At 44.7% G+C, this 21472-nt stretch overlaps 1 protein-coding gene across 7 annotated transcripts in view; it reads left to right on the top strand.

Annotated features, from left to right (window-relative positions):
• The window catches only part of LOC110491227 (kelch domain-containing protein 3), a 95158-nt gene that overhangs the window by 39017 nt on the left and 34669 nt on the right, over positions 1 to 21472 (top strand). For 6 of the 7 annotated variants that reach the window (XR_005036401.1, XM_036945887.1, XM_036945890.1 and 3 more), the window contains 2 exons: positions 15 to 101; positions 5885 to 5993. Coding sequence is in view for 6 of the 7 variants with exons in the window: in XM_036945887.1 (XP_036801782.1) it covers positions 15 to 101; positions 5885 to 5993 (196 nt within the window). In the remaining variant the exon portion in view is untranslated. Of the gene's footprint in view, positions 1 to 14; positions 102 to 5884; positions 5994 to 14247; positions 15206 to 21472 lie in introns of those variants that run through there. The other variant, XM_036945892.1, reaches the window with a different exon arrangement.

Genomic DNA, 21472 nt, shown 5'->3' with positions numbered 1-21472 from the left:
TTCCTTTCCTCCAGTTTCCTACAACGGGGAGCTGTATATATTTGGGGGCTATAACGCTCGTCTGGACCGACACTTCAATGACCTCTGGAAGTTCAACCCAGGTGATCAACCGTTCTAAGAACATTCTCCATCCATTCTACGCTCTGAGGTTTGATAGGATACGTACGAGCTAGTGTTGTGTTGGTAGGATACGTACGAGCTTGTGTTGTGTTGGTAGGATACGTACGAGCTAGTGTTGTGTTGGTAGGATACGTACGAGCTAGTGTTGTGTTGGTAGGACAGGCAGGGAGCTAGTGTTGGGTTGGTTGGACAGGCAGGGAGTTAGTGTTGTGTTGGTAGGATACGTACGAGCTAGTGTTGTGTTGGTAGGACAGGCAGGGAGCTAGTGTTGTGTTGGTAGGACAGGCAGGGAGCTAGTGTTGTGTTGGTAGGATACGTACGAGCTAGTGTTGTGTTGGTAGGATACGTACGAGCTAGTGTTGGGTTGGTAGGACAGGCAGGGAGGTAGTGTTGTGTTGGTAGGATACGTACGAGCTAGTGTTGGGTTGGTAGGACAGGCAGGGAGCTAGTGTTGTGTTGGTAGGACAGGCAGGGCGCTAGTGTTGTGTTGGTAGGATACGTACGAGCTAGTGTTGTGTTGGTAGGACAAGCAGGGAGCTAGTGTTGTGTTGGTAGGACAGGCAGGGAGCTAGTGTTGTGTTGGTAGGATACGTACGAGCTAGTGTTGTGTTGGTAGGACAGGCAGGGAGCTAGTGTTGTGTTGGTAGGACAGGCAGGGAGCTAGTGTTGAGTTGGTAGGACAGGCAGGGAGCTAGTGTTGTGTTGGTAGGATACGTACGAGCTAGTGTTGTGTTGTAGGATACGTACGAGCTAGTGTTGGGTTGGTAGGACAGGCAGGGAGCTAGTGTTGGGTTGGTAGGACAGGCAGGGAGCTAGTGTTGTGTTGGTAGGACAGGCAGGGAGCTAGTGTTGTGTTGGTAGGATACGTACGAGCTAGTGTTGTGTTGGTAGGATACGTACGAGCTAGTGTTGTGTTGGTAGGATACGTACGAGCTAGTGTTGTGTTGGTAGGATACGTACGAGCTAGTGTTGTGTTGGTAGGACAGGCAGGGAGCTAGTTTTGTGTTGGTAGGATACGTACGAGCTAGTGTTGTGTTGGTAGGACAGGCAGGGAGCTAGTGTTGTGTTGGTAGGATACGTACGAGCTAGTGTTGTGTTGGTAGGATACGTACGAGCTAGTGTTGTGTTGGTAGGACAGGCAGGGAGCTAGTGTTGGGTTGGTAGGACAGGCAGGGAGCTAGTGTTGGGTTGGTAGGATACGTACGAGCTAGTGTTGTGTTGGTAGGATACGTACGAGCTAGTGTTGTGTTGGTAGGATACGTACGAGCTAGTGTTGTGTTGGTAGGATACGTACGAGCTAGTGTTGTGTTGGTAGGACAGGCAGGGAGCTAGTGTTGTTTTGGTAGGATACGTACGGGCTAGTGTTGTGTTGGTAGGACAAGCAGGGAGCTAGTGTTGTGTTGGTAGGACAGGCAGGGAGCTAGTGTTGTGTTGGTAGGATACGTACGAGCTAGTGTTGTGTTGGTAGGACAGGCAGGGAGCTAGTGTTGTGTTGGTAGGACAGGCAGGGAGCTAGTGTTGAGTTGGTAGGACAGGCAGGGAGCTAGTGTTGGGTTGGTAGGATACGTACGAGCTAGTGTTGTGTTGTAGGATACGTACGAGCTAGTGTTGGGTTGGTAGGACAGGCAGGGAGCTAGTGTTGGGTTGGTAGGACAGGCAGGGAGCTAGTGTTGTGTTGGTAGGATACGTACGAGCTAGTGTTGTGTTGGTAGGATATGTACGAGCTAGTGTTGTGTTGGTAGGATACGTACGAGCTAGTGTTGTGTTGGTAGGATACGTACGAGCTAGTGTTGTGTTGGTAGGACAGGCAGGGAGCTAGTTTTGTGTTGGTAGGATACGTACGCGCTAGTGTTGTGTTGGTAGGACAGGCAGGGAGCTAGTGTTGTGTTGGTAGGATACGTACGAGCTAGTGTTGTGTTGGTAGGATACGTACGAGCTAGTGTTGTGTTGGTAGGATACGTACGAGCTAGTGTTGTGTTGGTAGGACAGGCAGGGAGCTAGTTTTGTGTTGGTAGGATACGTACGAGCTAGTGTTGTGTTGGTAGGACAGGCAGGGAGCTAGTGTTGTGTTGGTAGGATACGTACGAGCTAGTGTTGTGTTGGTAGGATACGTACGAGCTAGTGTTGTGTTGGTAGGACAGGCAGGGAGCTAGTGTTGTGTTGGTAGGACAGGCAGGGAGCTAGTGTTGTGTTGGTAGGATACGTACGAGCTAGTGTTGTGTTGGTAGGACAGGCAGGGAGCTAGTGTTGGGTTGGTAGGACAGGCAGGGAGCTAGTGTTGTGTTGGTAGGACAGGCAGGGAGCTAGTGTTGTGTTGGTAGGATACGTACGAGCTAGTGTTGTGTTGGTAGGATACGTACGAGCTAGTGTTGTGTTGGTAGGACAGGCAGGGAGCTAGTTTTGTGTTGGTAGGATACGTACGCGCTAGTGTTGTGTTGGTAGGACTGGCAGGGAGCTAGTGTTGTGTTGGTAGGATACGTACGAGCTAGTGTTGTGTTGGTAGGATACGTACGAGCTAGTGTTGTGTTGGTAGGATACGTACGAGCTAGTGTTGTGTTGGTAGGACAGGCAGGGAGCTAGTTTTGTGTTGGTAGGATACGTACGAGCTAGTGTTGTGTTGGTAGGACAGGCAGGGAGCTAGTGTTGTGTTGGTAGGATACGTACGAGCTAGTGTTGTGTTGGTAGGATACGTACGAGCTAGTGTTGTGTTGGTAGGATACGTACGAGCTAGTGTTGTGTTGGTAGGACAGGCAGGGAGCTAGTGTTGTGTTGGTAGGACAGGCAGGGAGCTAGTGTTGTGTTGGTAGGATACGTACGAGCTAGTGTTGTGTTGGTAGGACAGGCAGGGAGCTAGTGTTGGGTTGGTAGGACAGGCAGGGAGCTAGTGTTGTGTTGGTAGGACAGGCAGGGAGCTAGTGTTGGGTTGGTAGGACAGTCATGTGAGTTGGGAGGACAGGCAGGGAGCTAGTGTTGGGTTGGTAGGATAGTCATGTGGGCTGGGAGGACAGTCATGTGGGTTGGGAGAGCAGGCAGGGAGCTAGTGTTGTGTTGGTAGGATACGTACGAGCTAGTGTTGTGTTGGTAGGACAGGCAGGGAGCTAGTGTTGTGTTGGTAGGACAGGCAGGGAGCTAGTGTTGGGTTGGTAGGACAGGCAGGGAGCTAGTGTTGGGTTGGTAGGACAGGCAGGGAGCTAGTGTTGGGTTGGTAGAACAGGCAGGGAGCTAGTGCTGGATTGGTAAGACAGTCATATGGGTTGGTAGGACAGGCAGGGAGCTAGTGTTGGGTTGGTAGGACAGGCAGGGAGCTAGTGTTGGGTTGGTAGGACAGGCAGGGAGCTAGCATTGGGTTGGTAGGACAGTCATGTGAGTTGGGAGGACAGGCAGGGAGCTAGTGTTGGGTTGGTAGGATAGTCATGTGGGCTGGGAGGACAGTCATGTGGGTTGGGAGAGCAGGCAGGGAGCTAGTGTTGGGTTGGTAGGACAGTCATGTGGGTTGCTAGGACAGGCAGGGAGCTATTGTTGGGTTGGTTGGACAGGCAGGGACTGAACATCGCGGGCCTGGGTAGGGTAGGGACTGACCGTTTTGGGTCTGTGCACTGCTTTTGATCAGGGCCTGTAGTGATCTATAGGGGATATGGTGCCATTTGGGGCACTGTGTCACTGAGCCACCTATTCCCGCTGTTCTAAATCTGTCCACTAGATGGCAGCACAACCTCTCTGTTCAGGCCTTGATCTATGGCGCTGAAAGACCTGAACAGCTTGTTGCCATGGTGATGCCTTATAAGGGATGATTGAATACTGAGCAGCCACACAGTCACTGATCTATCTGCCACACAGAGTGGAGAGAGATAGAAAAAGAGGTTATGCTGTTTCTGATGTACAAAGTTCTATATTAATAAACTAATGTTGTCCTCCTGGCTGTAACCTCTCTCTCCGTCCTATCGTCCTCTTTGTCTGTTCTAAATAAAGGGACCAGATGAATATATTGAAGAGTTCAATAGAGACTAGATCAGGTTTATGTAACATTAACTACCTGAGGTTGTCTACTTCTAAATAGAGATACAACACAGCCACCTACCTACCTATTACCCATTACCTATTACCACCTACCTATTACCCATTACCTATTACCACCTACCCATGACCTATTACCACCTACCTATTACCCCATACCCATTACCTATTACCACCTACCTATTACCTATTGCCACCTACCTATTACCCCATCCCCGTTACCTATTACCACCTACCTATTACCCCATACCCATTACCTATTACCACCTACCTATTACCCCATTACCTATTACCCCATACCCATTACCTATTACCACCTACCTATTACCCATTACCTATTACCACCTACCCATTACCTATTGCCACCTACCTATTACCTATTACCCCATACCCGTTACCACCTACATATTACCCATTACCTATTACCCCATACCCAAAATGTCAGTCTCTCGATGTGCAAAACTGATAGAGACATACCCCAAGCGACTTACAGCTGTAATCGCAGTAAAAGGTGGCGCTACAAAGTATTAACTTAAGGGGGCTGAATAATTTTGCACTCCCAATTTTTCAGTTTTTGATTTGTTAAAAAAGTTTGAAATATCCAATAAATGTCGTTCCACTTCATGATTGTGTCCCACTTGTTGTTGATTCTTCACAAAAAAATAAAGTTTTATATCTTTATGTTTGAAGCCTGAAATGTGGCAAAAGGTCGCAAAGTTCAAGGGGGCCGAATACTTTCGCAAGGCACTGTACATATGAGATGAGTAATGTACGGTTTGTAAACATTATATAAAATGGCATTGTTTAAAGTGACTAGTGATACATTTATTACATCCAATTTTTTATTATTAAAGTGGCTGGAGTTGAGTCAGTATGTTGGCAGCAGCCACTCAATGTTAGTGATGGCTGTTTAACAGTCTGATGGCCTTGAGATAGAAGCTGTTTTTAAGACTCTCGGTCCCAGCTTTGATGCACCTGTACTGACCTCGCCTTCTGGATGATAATAGGGTGAACAGGCAGTGGCTCGGGTGGTTGTTGTCCTTGATGATCTTTTTGGCCTTCCTGTGACATCGGGTGGTGTAGGTGTCCTGGAGGGCAGGTAGTTTGCCCCCGGTGATGCGTTGTGCAGACCTCACTTCCCTCTGGAGAGCCTTACGGTTGTGGGCGGAGCAGTTGCCGTACCAGGCGGTGATACAGCCCGACAGGATGCTCTCGATTGTGCATCTGTAAAAGTTTGAGAGGGTTTTAGATGACAAGACAAATTTATTCTGCCTACTTGTGCCTTCTTCACCACACTGTCTGTGTGGGTGGACCATTTCAGTTTGTCCGTGATGTGTACGCAGAGGAACTTAAAACTTACTACCCTCTCCACTGCTGTCCCATCGATGTGGATGGGGGCTGCTCCCTCTGCTGTTTCCTGAAGTCCACGCTCATCTCCTTTGTTTTGTTGACGTTGAGAGTGAGGTTATTTTCCTGACAACACACTCCAAGGGCCTTCACCTCCTTCCTGTAGGTCGCCTCGTCGTTGTTGCTAATCAGGCCTAACACTGTTGTGTCGTCTGCAAACTTGATGATCGAGTTGGAGGCGTGCTTGTCCATGCAGTCATGGGTGAACAGGGAGTACAGGAGGGGGCTGAGAACGCACCCTTGTGAGGCCCCAGTGTTGAGGATCAGCGAAGATGAAATGCCATGGTGTGGTGGATAAACATTATTTTTCTAACATGATTGTGTGTGTGTGTGTGTCCTCCAGAGGCGTTCTCATGGAAGAAGGTGGAGCCTCAGGGTAAAGGTCCGTGCCCCAGGAGGAGACAGTGCTGCTGCTTGGTGGGAGATCGTATCATCCTGTTTGGAGGAACCAGGTAAGATTCAGTAGTTTTTAGTACACATCATAGTAGTCTTTGGCGGTTTGTCATACAGACCTTGTGCCTTACTGGGATATTCAGTAATACTGGCACTGAACAGAAGGGGCGTTGTTTTCAAACCCCACTCATACTCTGTAATCTGAAGATTTAGTAATGCTAACAAGTACATGTAAATCCCCATAGAGAATGCTACCTAAATGCTAACGAGAGCATTGCAAACTTTTTCTACAGTCTCTGACCTAAAGTATTTGCAGGACAGACATCCCAGCTCATAAAGTTATACAAGTAACTAAAATATGCTACTCACTGTTTGCTCCATGCCCAAAACAAATAGTAGACAACATGGCTCTTTATCCAGGAGGGAATTTTCTGCTGTTACCAAGCAAATTATTTTGGGAAGAAGTGAACTAGTTACTAAATTAACAAACCAAATGCACAACGGCAGAGCATTTAGCACATTTTAGACAGTTAACTTAATAGTTATCAGATATCTAGCTGGCAAACATCTAGTTGTGCATTCCCTCCTGTAACTAGATCAGCTGGCACATGCTGCACAACTTTATTTTTTAGGTTTAAAAATAAAATGGAACCTTTTTATTTGACTCCCAAGGCTCTGGTCTCTCGTCGTTGTGCTTGTTAACAAACACCACATGTATGGGAACTACCAGTAAGATTCAAAATCAAACAGTATATGACAGGTGAAATGAAGAACACAACCCTTTTTCACTTAAAAAGTAGCTACAAATATTCACATTTATAAAAAATCTTTAAATAAATATTTTTAACAGCTCAGAGTCCCAGCCCCCATGTCTTCCAGCCCTGCTCAGCCCACCTCTGAACCCCACTGAGACCGCCTGATACTGGGGATAACAGCTCAGTCCCAGCCCCCATGTCTTCCAGCCCTGCTCAGCCCACCTCTGAACCCCACTGAGACCGCCTGATACTGGGGATAACAGCTCAGTCCCAGCCCCCATGTCTTCCAGCCCTGCTCAGCCCACCTCTGAACCCCACTGAGACAGCCTGATACTGGGGATAACAGCTCAGAGCCTTACCCTGCTGGAAAGGCCCGGCTACACTGACATCATTAGCTTTCACCTGCAGGAGAAAGTGTTTGATAAAATATTTTTATTAGAATGACTGGTGTTATTAGTCATGTAATGACTGTGGTGTTAGTAGTCATGTAATGACTGTGGTGTTATTAGTCATGTAATGACTGTGGTGTTAGTAGTCATGTAATGACTGTGGTGTTAGTAGTCATGTAATGACTGTGGTGTTAGTAGTCATGTAATGACTGTGGCGTTAGTAGTCATGTAATGACTGTGGTGTTAGTAGTCATGTAATGACTGTGGTGTTAGTAGTCATGTAATGACTGTGGTGTTAGTAGTCATGTAATGACTGTGGTGTTAGTAGTCATGTAATGACTGGTGATATTAGTCATGTAATGACTGTGGTGATATTAGTCATGTAATGACTGTGGTGTTATTAGTCATGTAATGACTGTGGTGTTATTAGTCATGTAATGACTGTGGTGTTAGTAGTCATGTAATGACTGTGGTGTTAGTAGTCATGTAATGACTGTGGTGTTAGTAGTCATGTAATGACTGTGGTGTTAGTAGTCATGTAATGACTGTGGTGTTAGTAGTCATGTAATGACTGTGGTGTTAGTAGTCATGCAATGACTGTGGTGTTAGTAGTCATGTAATGACTGTGGTGTTAGTAGTCATGTAATGACTGTGGTGTTAGTAGTCACGTAATGACTGTGGTGTTATTAGTCACGTAATGACTGTGGTGTTATTAGTCACGTAATGACTGTGGTGTTATTAGTCATGTAATGACTGTGGTGTTATTAGTCATGTAATGACTGTGGTGTTATTAGTCATGTAATGACTGTGGTGTTATTAGTCATGTAATGACTGTGGTGTTATTAGTCATGTAATGACTGGTGTTATTATATTGGCTGTGGTGTTATTAGTCATGTATTGACTGTGGTGTTATTAGTCATGTAATGACTGTGGTGTTATTAGTCATGTAATGTCTGGTGTTATTAGTCATGTAATGACTGTGGTGATATTAGTCATGTAATGACTGTGGTGTTATTAGTCATGTAATGACTGTGGTGTTATTAGTCATGTAATGACTGTGGTGTTATTAGTCATGTAATGACTGTGGTGTTATTAGTCATGTAATGACTGTGGTGTTATTAGTCATGTAATGACTGTGGTGATATTAGTCATGTATTGACTGTGGTGTTATTATATTGGCTGTGGTGTTATTAGTCATGTAATGACTGTGGTGATATTAGTCATGTAATGACTGTGGTGATATTAGTCATGTATTGACTGTGGTGTTATTAGTCATGTAATGACTGTGGTGATATTAGTCATGTAATGACTGGTGTTATTATATTGGCTGTGGTGTTATTAGTCATGTAATGACTGGTGTTATTAGTCATGTAATGACTGTGGTGATATTAGTCATGTATTGACTGTGGTGATATTAGTCATGTAATGACTGTGGTGTTATTAGTCATGTAATGACTGTGGTGATATTAGTCATGTAATGACTGGTGTTATTATATTGGCTGTGGTGTTATTAGTCATGTAATGACTGTGGTGATATTAGTCATGTATTGACTGTGGTGTTATTAGTCATGTAATGACTGGTGTTATTAGTCATGTGATGATTGCGTTCTGTGGGACTTCCCCTGGGATTTAGTTTGAAGGATAGTCTTACAGGAGTCATGATTTCCTGTCGTCAGGCAGCAGATAGGGAGGGGTCATGGTGTGGGTAAGATAGGGAAAACAAGCGTCTTTGTGATAGTCTGTTGTCTGACCAGGGGAGGAAATACAACACCTCTCGTCTCAGACAGACAGGCAGATGGGCTGATGTCCTGTGGTAGGATCCCTTTATCTATATATATCTACAGCCTACCGTTGTATCCACACACACCTACACATGTCCACACACACCTACACATGTCCACACACACCTACACATGTCCACACACACCTACACATGTCCACACACACCTACACATGTCCACACACACCTACACATGTCCACACACACCTATACATGTCCACACACACCTACACATTTCCACACATATCCACACACACCTACACACATCCACACACACCTACACATATCCACACACACCTACACACATCCACACACACCTACACATATCCACACACACCTACACATATCCACACACACCTACACATATACACACAGACCTACACATATCCACACACACCTACACATTTCCACACATATCCACACACACCTACACATTTCCACACGTATCCACACACACCTACACATATACACTCACACCTACACATTTCCACGCATATCCACACACACCTACACATATCCACACACACCTACACTAGAGGTCGACCGAATATGATTTTTCAACGCCGATACCTATACCGATTAGTCGGCTGATTTAAAAAAAAAAATTATGTTATTTATTTATTTGTAATAATGACAATTTCAACAATACTGAATGAACACTTATTTTAACTTAATATATTACATCAATAAAATCAATTTAGCCTCAAGTAAATAATGAAACATGTTCAATTTGGTTTAAATAATGCAAAAACAAAGTGTTGGAGAAGAAAGTAAAAGTGCAATATGTGCCATGTAAGAAAGCTAACGTTTAAGTTCCTTGCTCAGAACATGAGAACATATGAAAGCTGGTGGTTCCTTTTAACATGAGTCTTCAATTTTCCCAGTGACGTTTGAAACGATATTAGTGCATACCCCGCTAACTAGCTAGCCATTTCACATCGGTTACACCAGCCTCATCTCGGGAGTTGATAGGCTTGAAGTCATAAACAGCTCAATGCTTGAAGCACAACGAAGAGCTGCAGTCATACGCACGAAAGTGCAGTTTGAGTGAATGCTTACGAGCCTGCTGCTGCCTACCACCGCTCAGTCAGACTGCTCTATCAAATCATAGACTTAATTATAACATAATAACACGCAGAAATACGAGCCTTAGGTCATTAATATGGTCGAATACGGAAACTATCATCTCAAAAACAAAACGTTTATTCTTTCAGTGAAATACGGAACCGTTCCGTATTTTATCTAACGGGTGGCATTCATAAGTCTAAATATTCCTGTTACATTGCACAACCTTCAATGTTATGTCATAATTACGTAAAATTCTGGCAAATTAGGCAGCCCAAATTGTTGCATATACACGGACTCTGCGTGCAATGAATGCAAGAGAAGTGACACAATTTCACCTGGTTAATATTGCCTGCTAACCTGGATTTAAATATGCAGATTTAAAAATATATTCTTCTGTGTATTGATTTTAAGAAAGGCATTGATGTTTATGGTTAGGCACACATTGTTTTTTATAAGATAAGATTAATGGTAGCTAGCAACTTACCTTGGCTTACTGCATTCGTGTAACAGGCAGAGGCTCCTTGTGTAGTGCAATGAGAGGCAGGTGGTAAGAGCTTTGGACTAGTTAACTGTAAGGTTGCAAGATTGAATCCCCCGAGCTGACAAGGTGAAAATCTGTCGTTCTGCCCCTGAGCAAGGCAGTTAACCCACTGTTTCTAGGCCGTCATTGAAAATAAGAATGTGTTCTTAACTGATTTGTCTAGTTAAATAAAGATTAAATGAAGTAGTTAAAAAATACCGATTTCCGATTGTTATGAAAACTTGAAATCGGTCCTAATTAACACACACCTACACATATCCACACACACCTACACATATACACACAGCTGGGTGTCTGTTTGCCTCCCTGGCTGGCTGTCTGTCTGTCTGACTTCCAGGCTTTGTTTCTGTCCGTCTGTCTGTCTATTTGGGTGTTGTTTCCTGATACTGTAAAAATGAGTCTGATCCCTACAATACAACGTGGTCACCCACAGCTGATCCCTGATGAACTCTGAGCAAGGTGGTCACCCACAGATGATCCCTGATGAACTCTGAGCAAGGTGGTCACCCACAGCTGATCCCTGATGAACTCTGAGCAAGGTCCACAGATTGTCTGTTTAGTTACACTAAGACACTAGACCCACACACAGGTTCATATTAGGCTGGGCTGTTGTTGTTTACAATAAGACAATGGTTCCCAAACTGTTTCAATCAGGCCCCCATTCCATCATTGGGGAACATTTACAAGTTTCAGAGCTAAGTTGAAAGCCGGACCCTAAAAAACTCCCCGCCGACCACTCGCGCGCCCCCTAACCACTCGCGAGCCCCCTGACCACTCGCCCGCCCCCTGACCACTCGCGCGCCCCCCGACCACTCGCGCGCCCCCCGACCACTCGCGCGCCCCCCGACCACTCGCGCGCCCCCCGACCACTCGCGCGCCCCCCGACCACTCGCGCGCCCCCCGACCACTCGCGCGCCCCCCGACCACTCGCGCGCCCCCCGACCACTCGCGCGCCCCCCGACCACTCGCGCGCCCCCCGACCACTCGCGCGCCCCCCCGACCACTCGCGCGCCCCCCGACCACTCGCGCGCCCCCCGACCACTCGCGCGCCCCCCGACCACTCGCGCGCCCCCCGACCACTCGCCCGCCCCCCGACCACTCGCCCGCCCCCCGACCACTCGCCCGCCCCCCGACCACTCGCCCGCCCCCCGACCACTCGCCCGCTCCCCGACCACTCGCCCGCCCCCTCCCCCCCCCCGACCAATCTCTCGCCCCCTCAGTTTGGGAACCACTGCACTAAGACACTTAAGACCCACACTCAGGCTGAGGACCAAGTCATAACAGCAGCTGATTTACTTTCCCTCCTATTTAAACAGTGGAGAGGAGAAGTGTGCCCTGAGTCGGAGGTGTCCTCCCTGTGTCCATCTTTATTGTGACACCTTACCTGCTTAGATTTCACACAGGACATTGTGTGTTTATTGAAATACATGTGGGTATCTTATTCTTTGAGATGTATTACATGTTGATCATTTAGCCGTTATCTGTTATCCAGAGTGACATACAGTCAGTTCTGTTAACCAAGCTAGGATAGACAACCACATATCAGTCATTACCAGGAAATCAGAGCTAGTTACAAAAGAATCAAAATCAAATCAAATGTATTTATATAGCCCTTCGTACATCAGCTGATATCTCAAAGTGCTGTACAGAAACCCAGCCTAAAACCCCAAACAGCAAGCAATGCAGGTGTAGAAGCACGGTGGCTAGGAAAAACTCCCTAGAAAGACAAGACAAGTGTTAGTGCCAGAAAGGGGATCAGTTGAACAACTGAATGCATTCAACCCAAATGTGTCTTCTGCATTTTCTGCAGAATGGCAGATTTTTCCACCTTGCCGGCTCTGGGATTTGAACCAGCGACCTTTGGGTTACTGGCCCAACACTCTTAACCACTAGGCTACCTACCTGTATGTCTGTGGAACGTCTATAAGCCAATGTGCTCTGTGTTTTGTGTTTATTTTCCTGGGGCTTAACTACTTTCAGAGTCATTAGGCAGCTATTAACCCCAGCTTTAACCCTAGCTTTAACCAGCTAAAGACTTATTTGTTTCTGTCTAAATTAAATAGACAAACGCCTGCTCGGCCCATCATGAATTACCCAGCAGACACCTTGCTTGTGTTCTTTATAACACTTCCGGATCCTAGGAAGCGTGGCAAGGAAACACTGTCAGATTTATGTGTGAGTGTGTTTGTGCGTAGGAGCGTGGCTAAGAAACACTGTGTAAATTTATGAGGACTCTTCTATACCACTATTGTTTATCTTTCAGTCTGAGCCAGACCAGAACACTGAATGATATTTATTTAAAACATTCTGTTGTATTTATTCACTCTTTATGATATTTACTTTACCTGCAGGAATTTGTTGGCCATTAATTTATTGTTTTAGTGAAGCACAATAAAAGGATTTAAGTCGTGGGCCCGCTGTGTTCTCACTGTGTTCAAAGGGTCAGCTATAGGACTGGACTAGAGGTGTTTGTCTGGGAAACTCTCACCTTAACTAACCCTATTAGAACCCTGTGTGGGAATTATTACAGCAATATAGACTGGGGGAAACTGGGTACACAACAGAGCAAAATGGATGTTCATTAGGTTGAAGCCCATTAGGGGCTGTATTTTTATTCACTATTGACTGTTGTTTTAACGTGTGCTTTAGGACAGCAACTTGGAATTAGTTCCCATTTATAAAGTGATTTAGTGCAGCAGTTTAACCTGGGTGTGTATGAGAAAGAGATCTGCCAGCAACACACAGTCTCTCTCTCTCACACACACACACTCCTCACCTCCACTTACTCCAGAGTAAACAGCCTGCTGAGCTGTAGAGAGGCAAGACATTCTGTCCTGATTTATGAGCTCAGGGAGCCTCCTCTCTGTGTCACACAGCGACACCCGAACCCTAACCCTCTGTTACCCCTCACTGGTCCTCTGGGGCTCTGGTTAACTCATCTACTCAAACAGGCAGCATGCATGAGTGACTCCACCTGCACAGACCTTAGCCTAGCAACACTAGCTCTATAGTCACTCTCTATGTCTAATATTACACTGTCTGATACTAGCTCCATAGTCACACTGTCTAATAATACACTTTCTGATACTAGCTCTATAGTCACTCTGTCTAATAATACACTTTCTGATACTAGCTCTATAGTCACTCTGTTGTACTTTCTGATTTTTTATTTTTTATTTTACCTTTATTTAACTAGGCAAGTCAGTTAAAAACCCATTCTTATTTTCAATGACAGCCTTTTCAATCACTAGTGGGTTAACTGCCTGTTCAGGGGCAGAACGACAGATTTGTACCTTGTCAGCTCAGGGATTTGAACTTGCAACCTTCCGGTCACTAGTCCAACGCTCTAACCACTAGGCTACCCTGCCGCCCCATATGATACTAGCTCTATAGTCACTCTCTATGTCTGTTATACTAGCTCTATAGTCACTCTCTATGTCTGTTATACTAGCTCTATAGTCACTCTCTATCTATTGTTACATGTTCTAATACTAGCTCTATAGTCACTCTCTATGTCTGTTATACTAGCTCTATAGTCACTCTATCTATTGTTACATGTCCTAATACTAGCTCTATAGTCACTCTCTGTGTCTGTTATACTAGCTCTATAGTCACTCTCTATGTCTGTTATACTAGCTCTATAGTCACTCTCTATGTCTGTTATACTAGCTCTATAGTCACTCTCTATCTATTGTTACATGTTCTAATACTAGCTCTATAGTCACTCTCTATGTCTGTTATACTAGCTCTATAGTCACTCTCTCTGTCTTTTACATCCAGTCTGGTGAATGTCCAGCTATCTCCAGTCTGGTGAATGTCTAGCTACCTCCAGTCTGGTGAATGTCCAGCTACCTCCAGTCTGGTGAATGTCCAGCTACCTCCAGTCTGGTGTGGGTCTAGCTACCTCCTGTCTGGTGAATGTCCAGCTACCTCCAGTCTGGCAAAATGTCTTGCTACCTCCAGTCTGGTGTGGGTCCAGCTACCTCCAGTCTGGTGAATGTCCAGCTACCTCCAGTCTGGTGTGGGTCTAGCTACCTCCAGTCTGGTGAATGTCCAGCTACCTCCAGTCTGGTGAATGTCCAGCTACCTCCAGTCTGGTGAATGTCCAGCTACCTCCAGTCTGGTGTGGGTCTAGCTACCTCCAGTCTGGTGAATGTCCAGCTACCTCCAGTCTGGTGTGGGTCTTGAAGCCAGTTAATGATTCACTGGTACAGGCAGCACCTGCTGGACCCATGTAGTGTCAGTACACTGTGGCTCTCACTTTTGTCTGTGTGTCTGTCTGAAGTTGGGGACCGGACATCTTCAGATGGACAAGGTGTAAACCGGAACGTGACAGCTTGGCATGCTGCGAGCTGGGCCTGGCCCAATCAGACGCCTTAACTTGTTTTGTGTGTATATATTAGGGATGTTGCTGCTGGCTAACAGGCCTTCATTAACCAGTGAACAAACAGTAAAATGACGTGTCCAACAGAATATACTCTGCATGCATACAAGGAACATATTCAAATATACACTATCGTCATACAAGGAACAGATTCATACAAGGAACATATTCATATATATACATATAAGGAACAGACATTTTTCATAAAGAGCTTAATGGAAACGGGCTGGGTATTGTTGCATATCGTCTTACAGTCAAGCAGCTGTCGCCTATTATTAGACATGCAGCTCCTGTAATGAAGCAGCTAATTAAACGTAATTTAAACATGTCAAATTGTCTGTAAAAGTCTGTTGGAAACAGTTCACCTGAGTGTTTCTGTAAAAGTCTGTTGGAAACAGTTCACCTGAGTGTTTCTGTAAAAGTCTGTTGGAAACAGTTCACCTGAGTGTTTCTGTAAAAGTCTGTTGGAAACAGTTCACCTGAGTGTTTCTGGAAAAGTCTGTTGGAAACAGTTCACCTGAGTGTTTCTGTAAAAGTCTGTTGGAAACAGTTCACCTGAGTGTTTCTGGAAAAGTCTGTTGGAAACAGTTCACCTGAGTGTTTCTGTAAAAGTCTGTTGGAAACAGTTCACCTGAGTGTTTCTGGAAAAGCCAGTTGGAAACAGTTCACCTGAGTGTTTCTGGAAAAGTCTGTTGGAAACAGTTCACCTGAGTGTTTCTGGAAAAGCCAGTTGGAAACAGTGTGTCTGTAAAAGCCAGTTGTAGACAGTTCACCTGAGTGTGTCTGTAAAAGCCAGTTGGAAACAGTTCACCTGAGTGTTTCATATGTGCCAGAGCTGAAAACCTCAAACGTAGAAAGACTGGGAACCTAATAGCAACAACTAGGATGGGTTGCCAATATGACTAGGATTGTACCTTTGGGCTTCTGGACAACGAAATAAAGTTGATATGAAAATCAATAGAACAGGAGAGAAATGCTGGTTAATGACATGAGGAAGTCTTTTATAAAATAATTACCCCCACATATCTATGGATGGATTTTGGCTAGGCTACTGTGAAGCAAGGTAAGACATGCCTCATTATCAGAAGTAAAGTAGTACGTTCAGCTTTCAAACAATGATACTGCCTAAAGCTCCCATTACATTATACTGCCTCAAGTTCCCATTACATTATACTGCCTCAAGCTCCCATTACATTATACTGCCTCAAGTTCCCATTACATTATACTGCCTCAAAGCTCCCATTACATTGTACTGCTTCAAGCTCCCATTACATTATACTGCCTCAAGCTCTCATTACATTATACTGCCTCAAGCTCTCATTACATTATACTGCCTCAAGCTCCCATTACATTATACTGCCTCAAGCTCTCATTACATTATACTGCCTCAAGCTCTCATTACATTATACTGCCTCAAGCTCTCATTACATTATACTGCCTCAAGCTCTCATTACATTATACTGCCTCAAGCTCTCATTACATTGTACTGCCTCAAACTCCCATTTTCACGATACTGCCTCAAACTCCCATTTACACAATACTGCCTCAAGCTCCCATTTACTCGATACTGTCTCAAGCTCCCATTTACTCAATATTGCCTCAAACTCCCATTTACTCGATACTGCCTCAAGCTCCCATTTACTCGATACTGTCTCAAGCTCCCATTTACACAATACTGCCTCAAGCTCCCATTTACTCGATACTGCCTCAAGCTCCCATATACACAGTACTGCCTCAAACTCTCATTACGTTATACTGCCTCAAGCTCCCATTACGTAAAAAATACTGTGACTTACCAAGACAGTTAGTGGATTAAGTATCCTGAGATTAAGTATTTTTGGAACAGAGCATTCGTTTCCGTACTTCCGAGAACACAAACACTCATGTGCGCTAGCAGAGAGACGGTTAGGGGCACAGTATAGGCAGGTCAGCCACCAGACAGACAGATCCGTGCACTAAGCCTATCTCAAATCAAATTATATTGGTCACACACACATGGTTAGCAGATGTTAATGTGAGTGTAGCGAAATGCTTTTGCTTCTAGTTCTGACAGTGCAGCAATATCAAACATGTAATCTAACAATTCCACAGCTACCTAATACACACAGATCTAAGTAAAGGAATGAATAAGAATATGTGCATGTAAATATATGGTTGAGCAATAACAGAGCGGCATAGGCAATGTGCAATAGATGGTATAAAATACATTATATACATATGAGATGATTAATGCATTATTAAAGTGGCATTATTAAATTGACTAGTGTTCCATTTGTTAGAGTGTCCAATGATTTCAAGTCACTATGTTGGCAGCAGCCTCTCTGTGTTAGTGATGACTGTTTAACAGTCTGATGGCCTTGAGATAGAAGCTGTTTTTCAGTCTCTCGATCCGTGCTTTGATGCACCTGTACTGACCTCGCCTTCTGGATGATAATAGGGTGAACAGGCAGTGGCTCGGGTGGTTGTTGTCCTTGATGATCTTTTTGGCCTTCCTGTGACATCTGGTGGTGTAGGTGTCCTGGAGGGCAGGTAGTTTGCCCCCGGTGATGCGTTGTGCAGACCTCACTACCCTCTGTAGAGCCTTATGGTTGTGGGCGGAGCATTTGCCGTACCAGGCGGTGATACAGCCCGACAGGATGCTCTCGATTGTGCATCTGTAGAAGTTTGTCAGTGTTTTTGGTGACAAGACACATTTCTTCAGTCTCCTGAGGTTGAAGAGGCGCTGCTGCGCCTTCTTCACCACACTGTCTGTGTTGGTGGACCAATTCAGTTTGTCTGTGACGTGTACGCCGAGGAATTTAAAACTTCCCACCTTCTCCACTACTGTCCCGTCAATGTGGATAGGGGGGTGCTCCCTCTGCTGTTTCCTGAAGTCCACGATCAACTCCTTTGTTTTGTTGACGTTGAGTGAGAGGTTGTTTTCCTGACACAACTATCTATCACTACAGGCAGGTCAGCCACCAGACAGACCGTCAGAGCCGTGCACTAGGCCCATCTAGTGCACGGAGGTTGTGCGTTCCCCAGAGGTTGTGCGTTCCCCAGAGGTTGTGCGTTCCCCAGAGGTTGTGCGTTCCCCGGAGGTTGTGCGTTCCCCAGAGGTTGTGCGTTCCCCAGAGGTTGTGCGTTCCCCAGAGGTTGTGCGTTCCCCAGAGGTTGTGCGTTCCCCAGAGGTTGTGCGTTCCCCAAAGGTTGTCGCCCCACCCTATCTGCTGTATGACCAATGAAACACTTTAACAAACTCCAGTTTCCAGCCGTCATCAGTTTTCTGTGCCTATAGTTGATGTATCTACCGTCCTTCACAGTGTTTTAATTGGCTCATATGCATCACACAGAGAGTAAACAGCTCAGTAGCAGTCTTACGTGCTTCACTATGTTAAATTGACCTTTACTATGAATGACTGACTGAGAGGCTGATTGATGTTGTCTCTGCAGCTCCCCTCCATGCTCTCTCTGCCAGGCTGGAACAGGCCTGCTGTTATAGAATCCTACTGTCAGAAAGATCCGTCCTTACTTGGCCAGACACTGTTAGGACTGGGCGATATATCAAATTCCTTTGATTCATTTGAATCTGCAGTGCCTTCAGAAAGTATTCATACCCCTTGATTTATTCCACATTTTGTTGTTACAGCCTGAATTCAACATGGATTAAATTGATTTTTCTCACCCATCTACGTACAATGTCCATAATGACAAAGTGAAAATATGGTTTTAGACATTTTTGCACATTTATTGAAAATGAAATATAGAAATACTGTATTCATACCCCTAAGTCAATAGTCAGTCTTTCTGGGTAAGTCTCTAAGAGTGATTACACCTGTGCGTCTTTCTGGGTTAGTCTCTAAGAGTGATTACAGCTGTGAGTCTTTCTGGGTAAGTCTCTAAGAGTGATTACAGCTGTGAGTCTTTCTAGGTAAGTCTCTAAGAGTGATTACAGCTGTGAGTCTTTCTGGGTTAGTCTCTAAGAGTGATTGCAGCTGTGAGTCTTTCTGGGTTAGTCTCTAAGAGTGATTACAGCTGTTAGTCTTTCTGGGTTAGTCTCTAAGAGTGATTGCAGCTGTGAGTCTTTCTGGGTTAGTCTCTAAGAGTGATTACAGCTGTGAGTCTTTCTGGGTAAGTCTCTAAGAGTGATTACAGCTGTGAGTCTTTCTGGGTTAGTCTCTAAGAGCTGTGAGTCTTTCTGGGTTAGTCTCTAAGAGCTGTGAGTCTTTCTGGGTTAGTCTCTAAGAGCTTTCCACACCTGGATTGAACAATATTTGCACATTATTAAAACAAATTCTTCAAGCTTTGTAAAGTTGGTTGTAGATCATTCCTAGACAGCCATTTTTATGTCTTGCCATATATTTTCAAGGTGATTTAAGTCAAAACTGTTAATCAGCCACTAAGGAACATTCAATGTCTTCTTGGTAGGCAACTTCAGTGTACTCTTGAGTGGACAAACCATTAGGAACACCTTCCTACTATTGAGTTGTACCCCCTTCCCTTTACCTAGTCTATACAGGTCGATTTAGACTGAGTGGACAAAACATTAGGAACACCTTCCCTTTACCTAGTCTATACAGGTCGATTTACACTGAGTGGACAAAACATTAGGAACACCTTCCTACTATTGAGTTGTACCCCCTTTCCCTTCCCTTTACCTAGTCTATACAGGTCGATTTACACTGAGTGGACAAAACATTAGGAACACCTTCCTACTATTGAGTTGTACCCCCTTCCCTTTACCTAGTCTATACAGGTCGATTTACACTGAGTGGACAAAACATTAAGAACACCTTCCTACTATTGAGTTGTACCCCCTTTCCTTTACCTAGTCTATACAGGTCGATTTACACTGAGTGGACAAAACATTAGGAACACCTTCCTACTATTGAGTTGTACCCCCTTTCCCTTCCCTTTACCTAGTCTATACAGGTCGATTTACACTGAGTGGACAAAACATTAGGAACACCTTCCTACTATTGAGTTGTACCCCCTTCCCTTTACCTAGTCTATACAGGTCGATTTACACTGAGTGGACAAAACATTAGGAACACCTTCCTACTATTGAGTTGTACCCCCTTCCCTTTACCTAGTCTATACAGGTCGATTTACACTGAGTGGACAAAACATTAGGAACACCTTCCTACTATTGAGTTGTACCCCCTTCCCTTTACCTAGTCTATACAGGTCGATTTACACTGAGTGGACAAAGCATTAGGAACACCTTCCTACTATTGAGTTGTACCCCCTTCCCTTTACCTAGTCTATACAGGTCGATTTACACTGAGTGGACAAAACATTAAGAACACCTTCCTACTATTGAGTTGTACCCCCTTTCCTTTACCTAGTCTATACAGGTCGATTTACACTGAGTGGACAAAACATTAGGAACACCTTCCTACTATTGAGTTGTACCCCCTTTCCCTTCCCTTTACCTAGTCTATACAGATCGATTTACACTGAGTGGACAAAACATTAGGAACACCTTCCTACTATTGAGTTGTACCCCCTTCCCTTTACCTAGTCTATACAGGTCGATTTACACTGAGTGGACAAAACATTAGGAACACCTTCCTACTATTGAGTTGTACCCCCTTCCCTTTACCTAGTCTATACAGGTCGATTTACACTGAGTGGACAAAACATTAGGAACACCTTCCTACTATTGACTTGTACCCCCTTTCCTTTACCTAGTCTATACAGGTCGATTTACACTGAGTGGACAAAGCATTAGGAACACCTTCCTATTATTGAGTTGCACCCCCTTTTGCCCTCAGAACTGCCTCAGGTCATCCGGACATGGACTTTACAAGGTGTCGAATGCGTTCCACAGGGATGTTGGCCCATGTTGACTCCAATGCTTCACACAGTTGTGTCAAGTTAGCTGGATGTCTTTTGGGTGGTAGACCATTCTTTATACACACGGGAAACTGTTGAGTGTGAAAAACCCAGCAGTGTTGCCGTTTGTAACACAAACTGGTGCGCCTGGCACCTACTACCATGCCAAAGGCACTTACATTTTTTGTCTTGCCCATTCACCATCTGAATGGCACACATACACAATCCTTGTCTCAAGGCTTTAAAAAAAAAATCCTTGTTTAACCTGTCTCCTCCCCTTCATCTACACTGATTGAATTGGATTTAACAAGTGACATCAATAAGGATCATAACTATCTTGGCATTCACATGGTCAGTTTCCTGGAAAGAGCAAGTATTCCTAATGTTTTGTACACTCTGTGTATGTTTGGCCTTGTGTTGTATTGTCCTGTTGAAAGGTGAATTTGTCTCCCAGTGTCTGGTGGAAAGAAGACTGAAGCAGGTTTTCCTCTAGGATTTTGCCTGTGCTTATCTCCATTCTGTTTATTTTTATCCTAAAGAACTACCCAGTCCTTGCCGATGAAAAGCATACCCATAACATGATGTAGCCACCACCATGCTTGAAAATATGCAGAGTGGTACTAAGTGATGTGTTGGATTTGCCCCAAACATAACACTTCGTATTCAGGACATAAAGTTAATTTCTTTTTCCACGTTTTTGTAGTTTTAATTTAGTGGCTTATTGCAAACATAATGCATGTTTTGAAAATTCTTTATTCTGTACATTGTCCTTTAGGTTAGTATTTTGGCGTAACTACAATGTTG

Source organism: Oncorhynchus mykiss, chromosome 16 (assembly GCF_013265735.2).
Source record: "Oncorhynchus mykiss isolate Arlee chromosome 16, USDA_OmykA_1.1, whole genome shotgun sequence".
NCBI classification, from domain to species: Eukaryota; Metazoa; Chordata; class Actinopteri; order Salmoniformes; family Salmonidae; genus Oncorhynchus; species Oncorhynchus mykiss.
The sequence above is the reverse complement of the archived record's forward strand: the minus strand, read 5'-3'. Positions and strand labels throughout refer to the sequence as shown.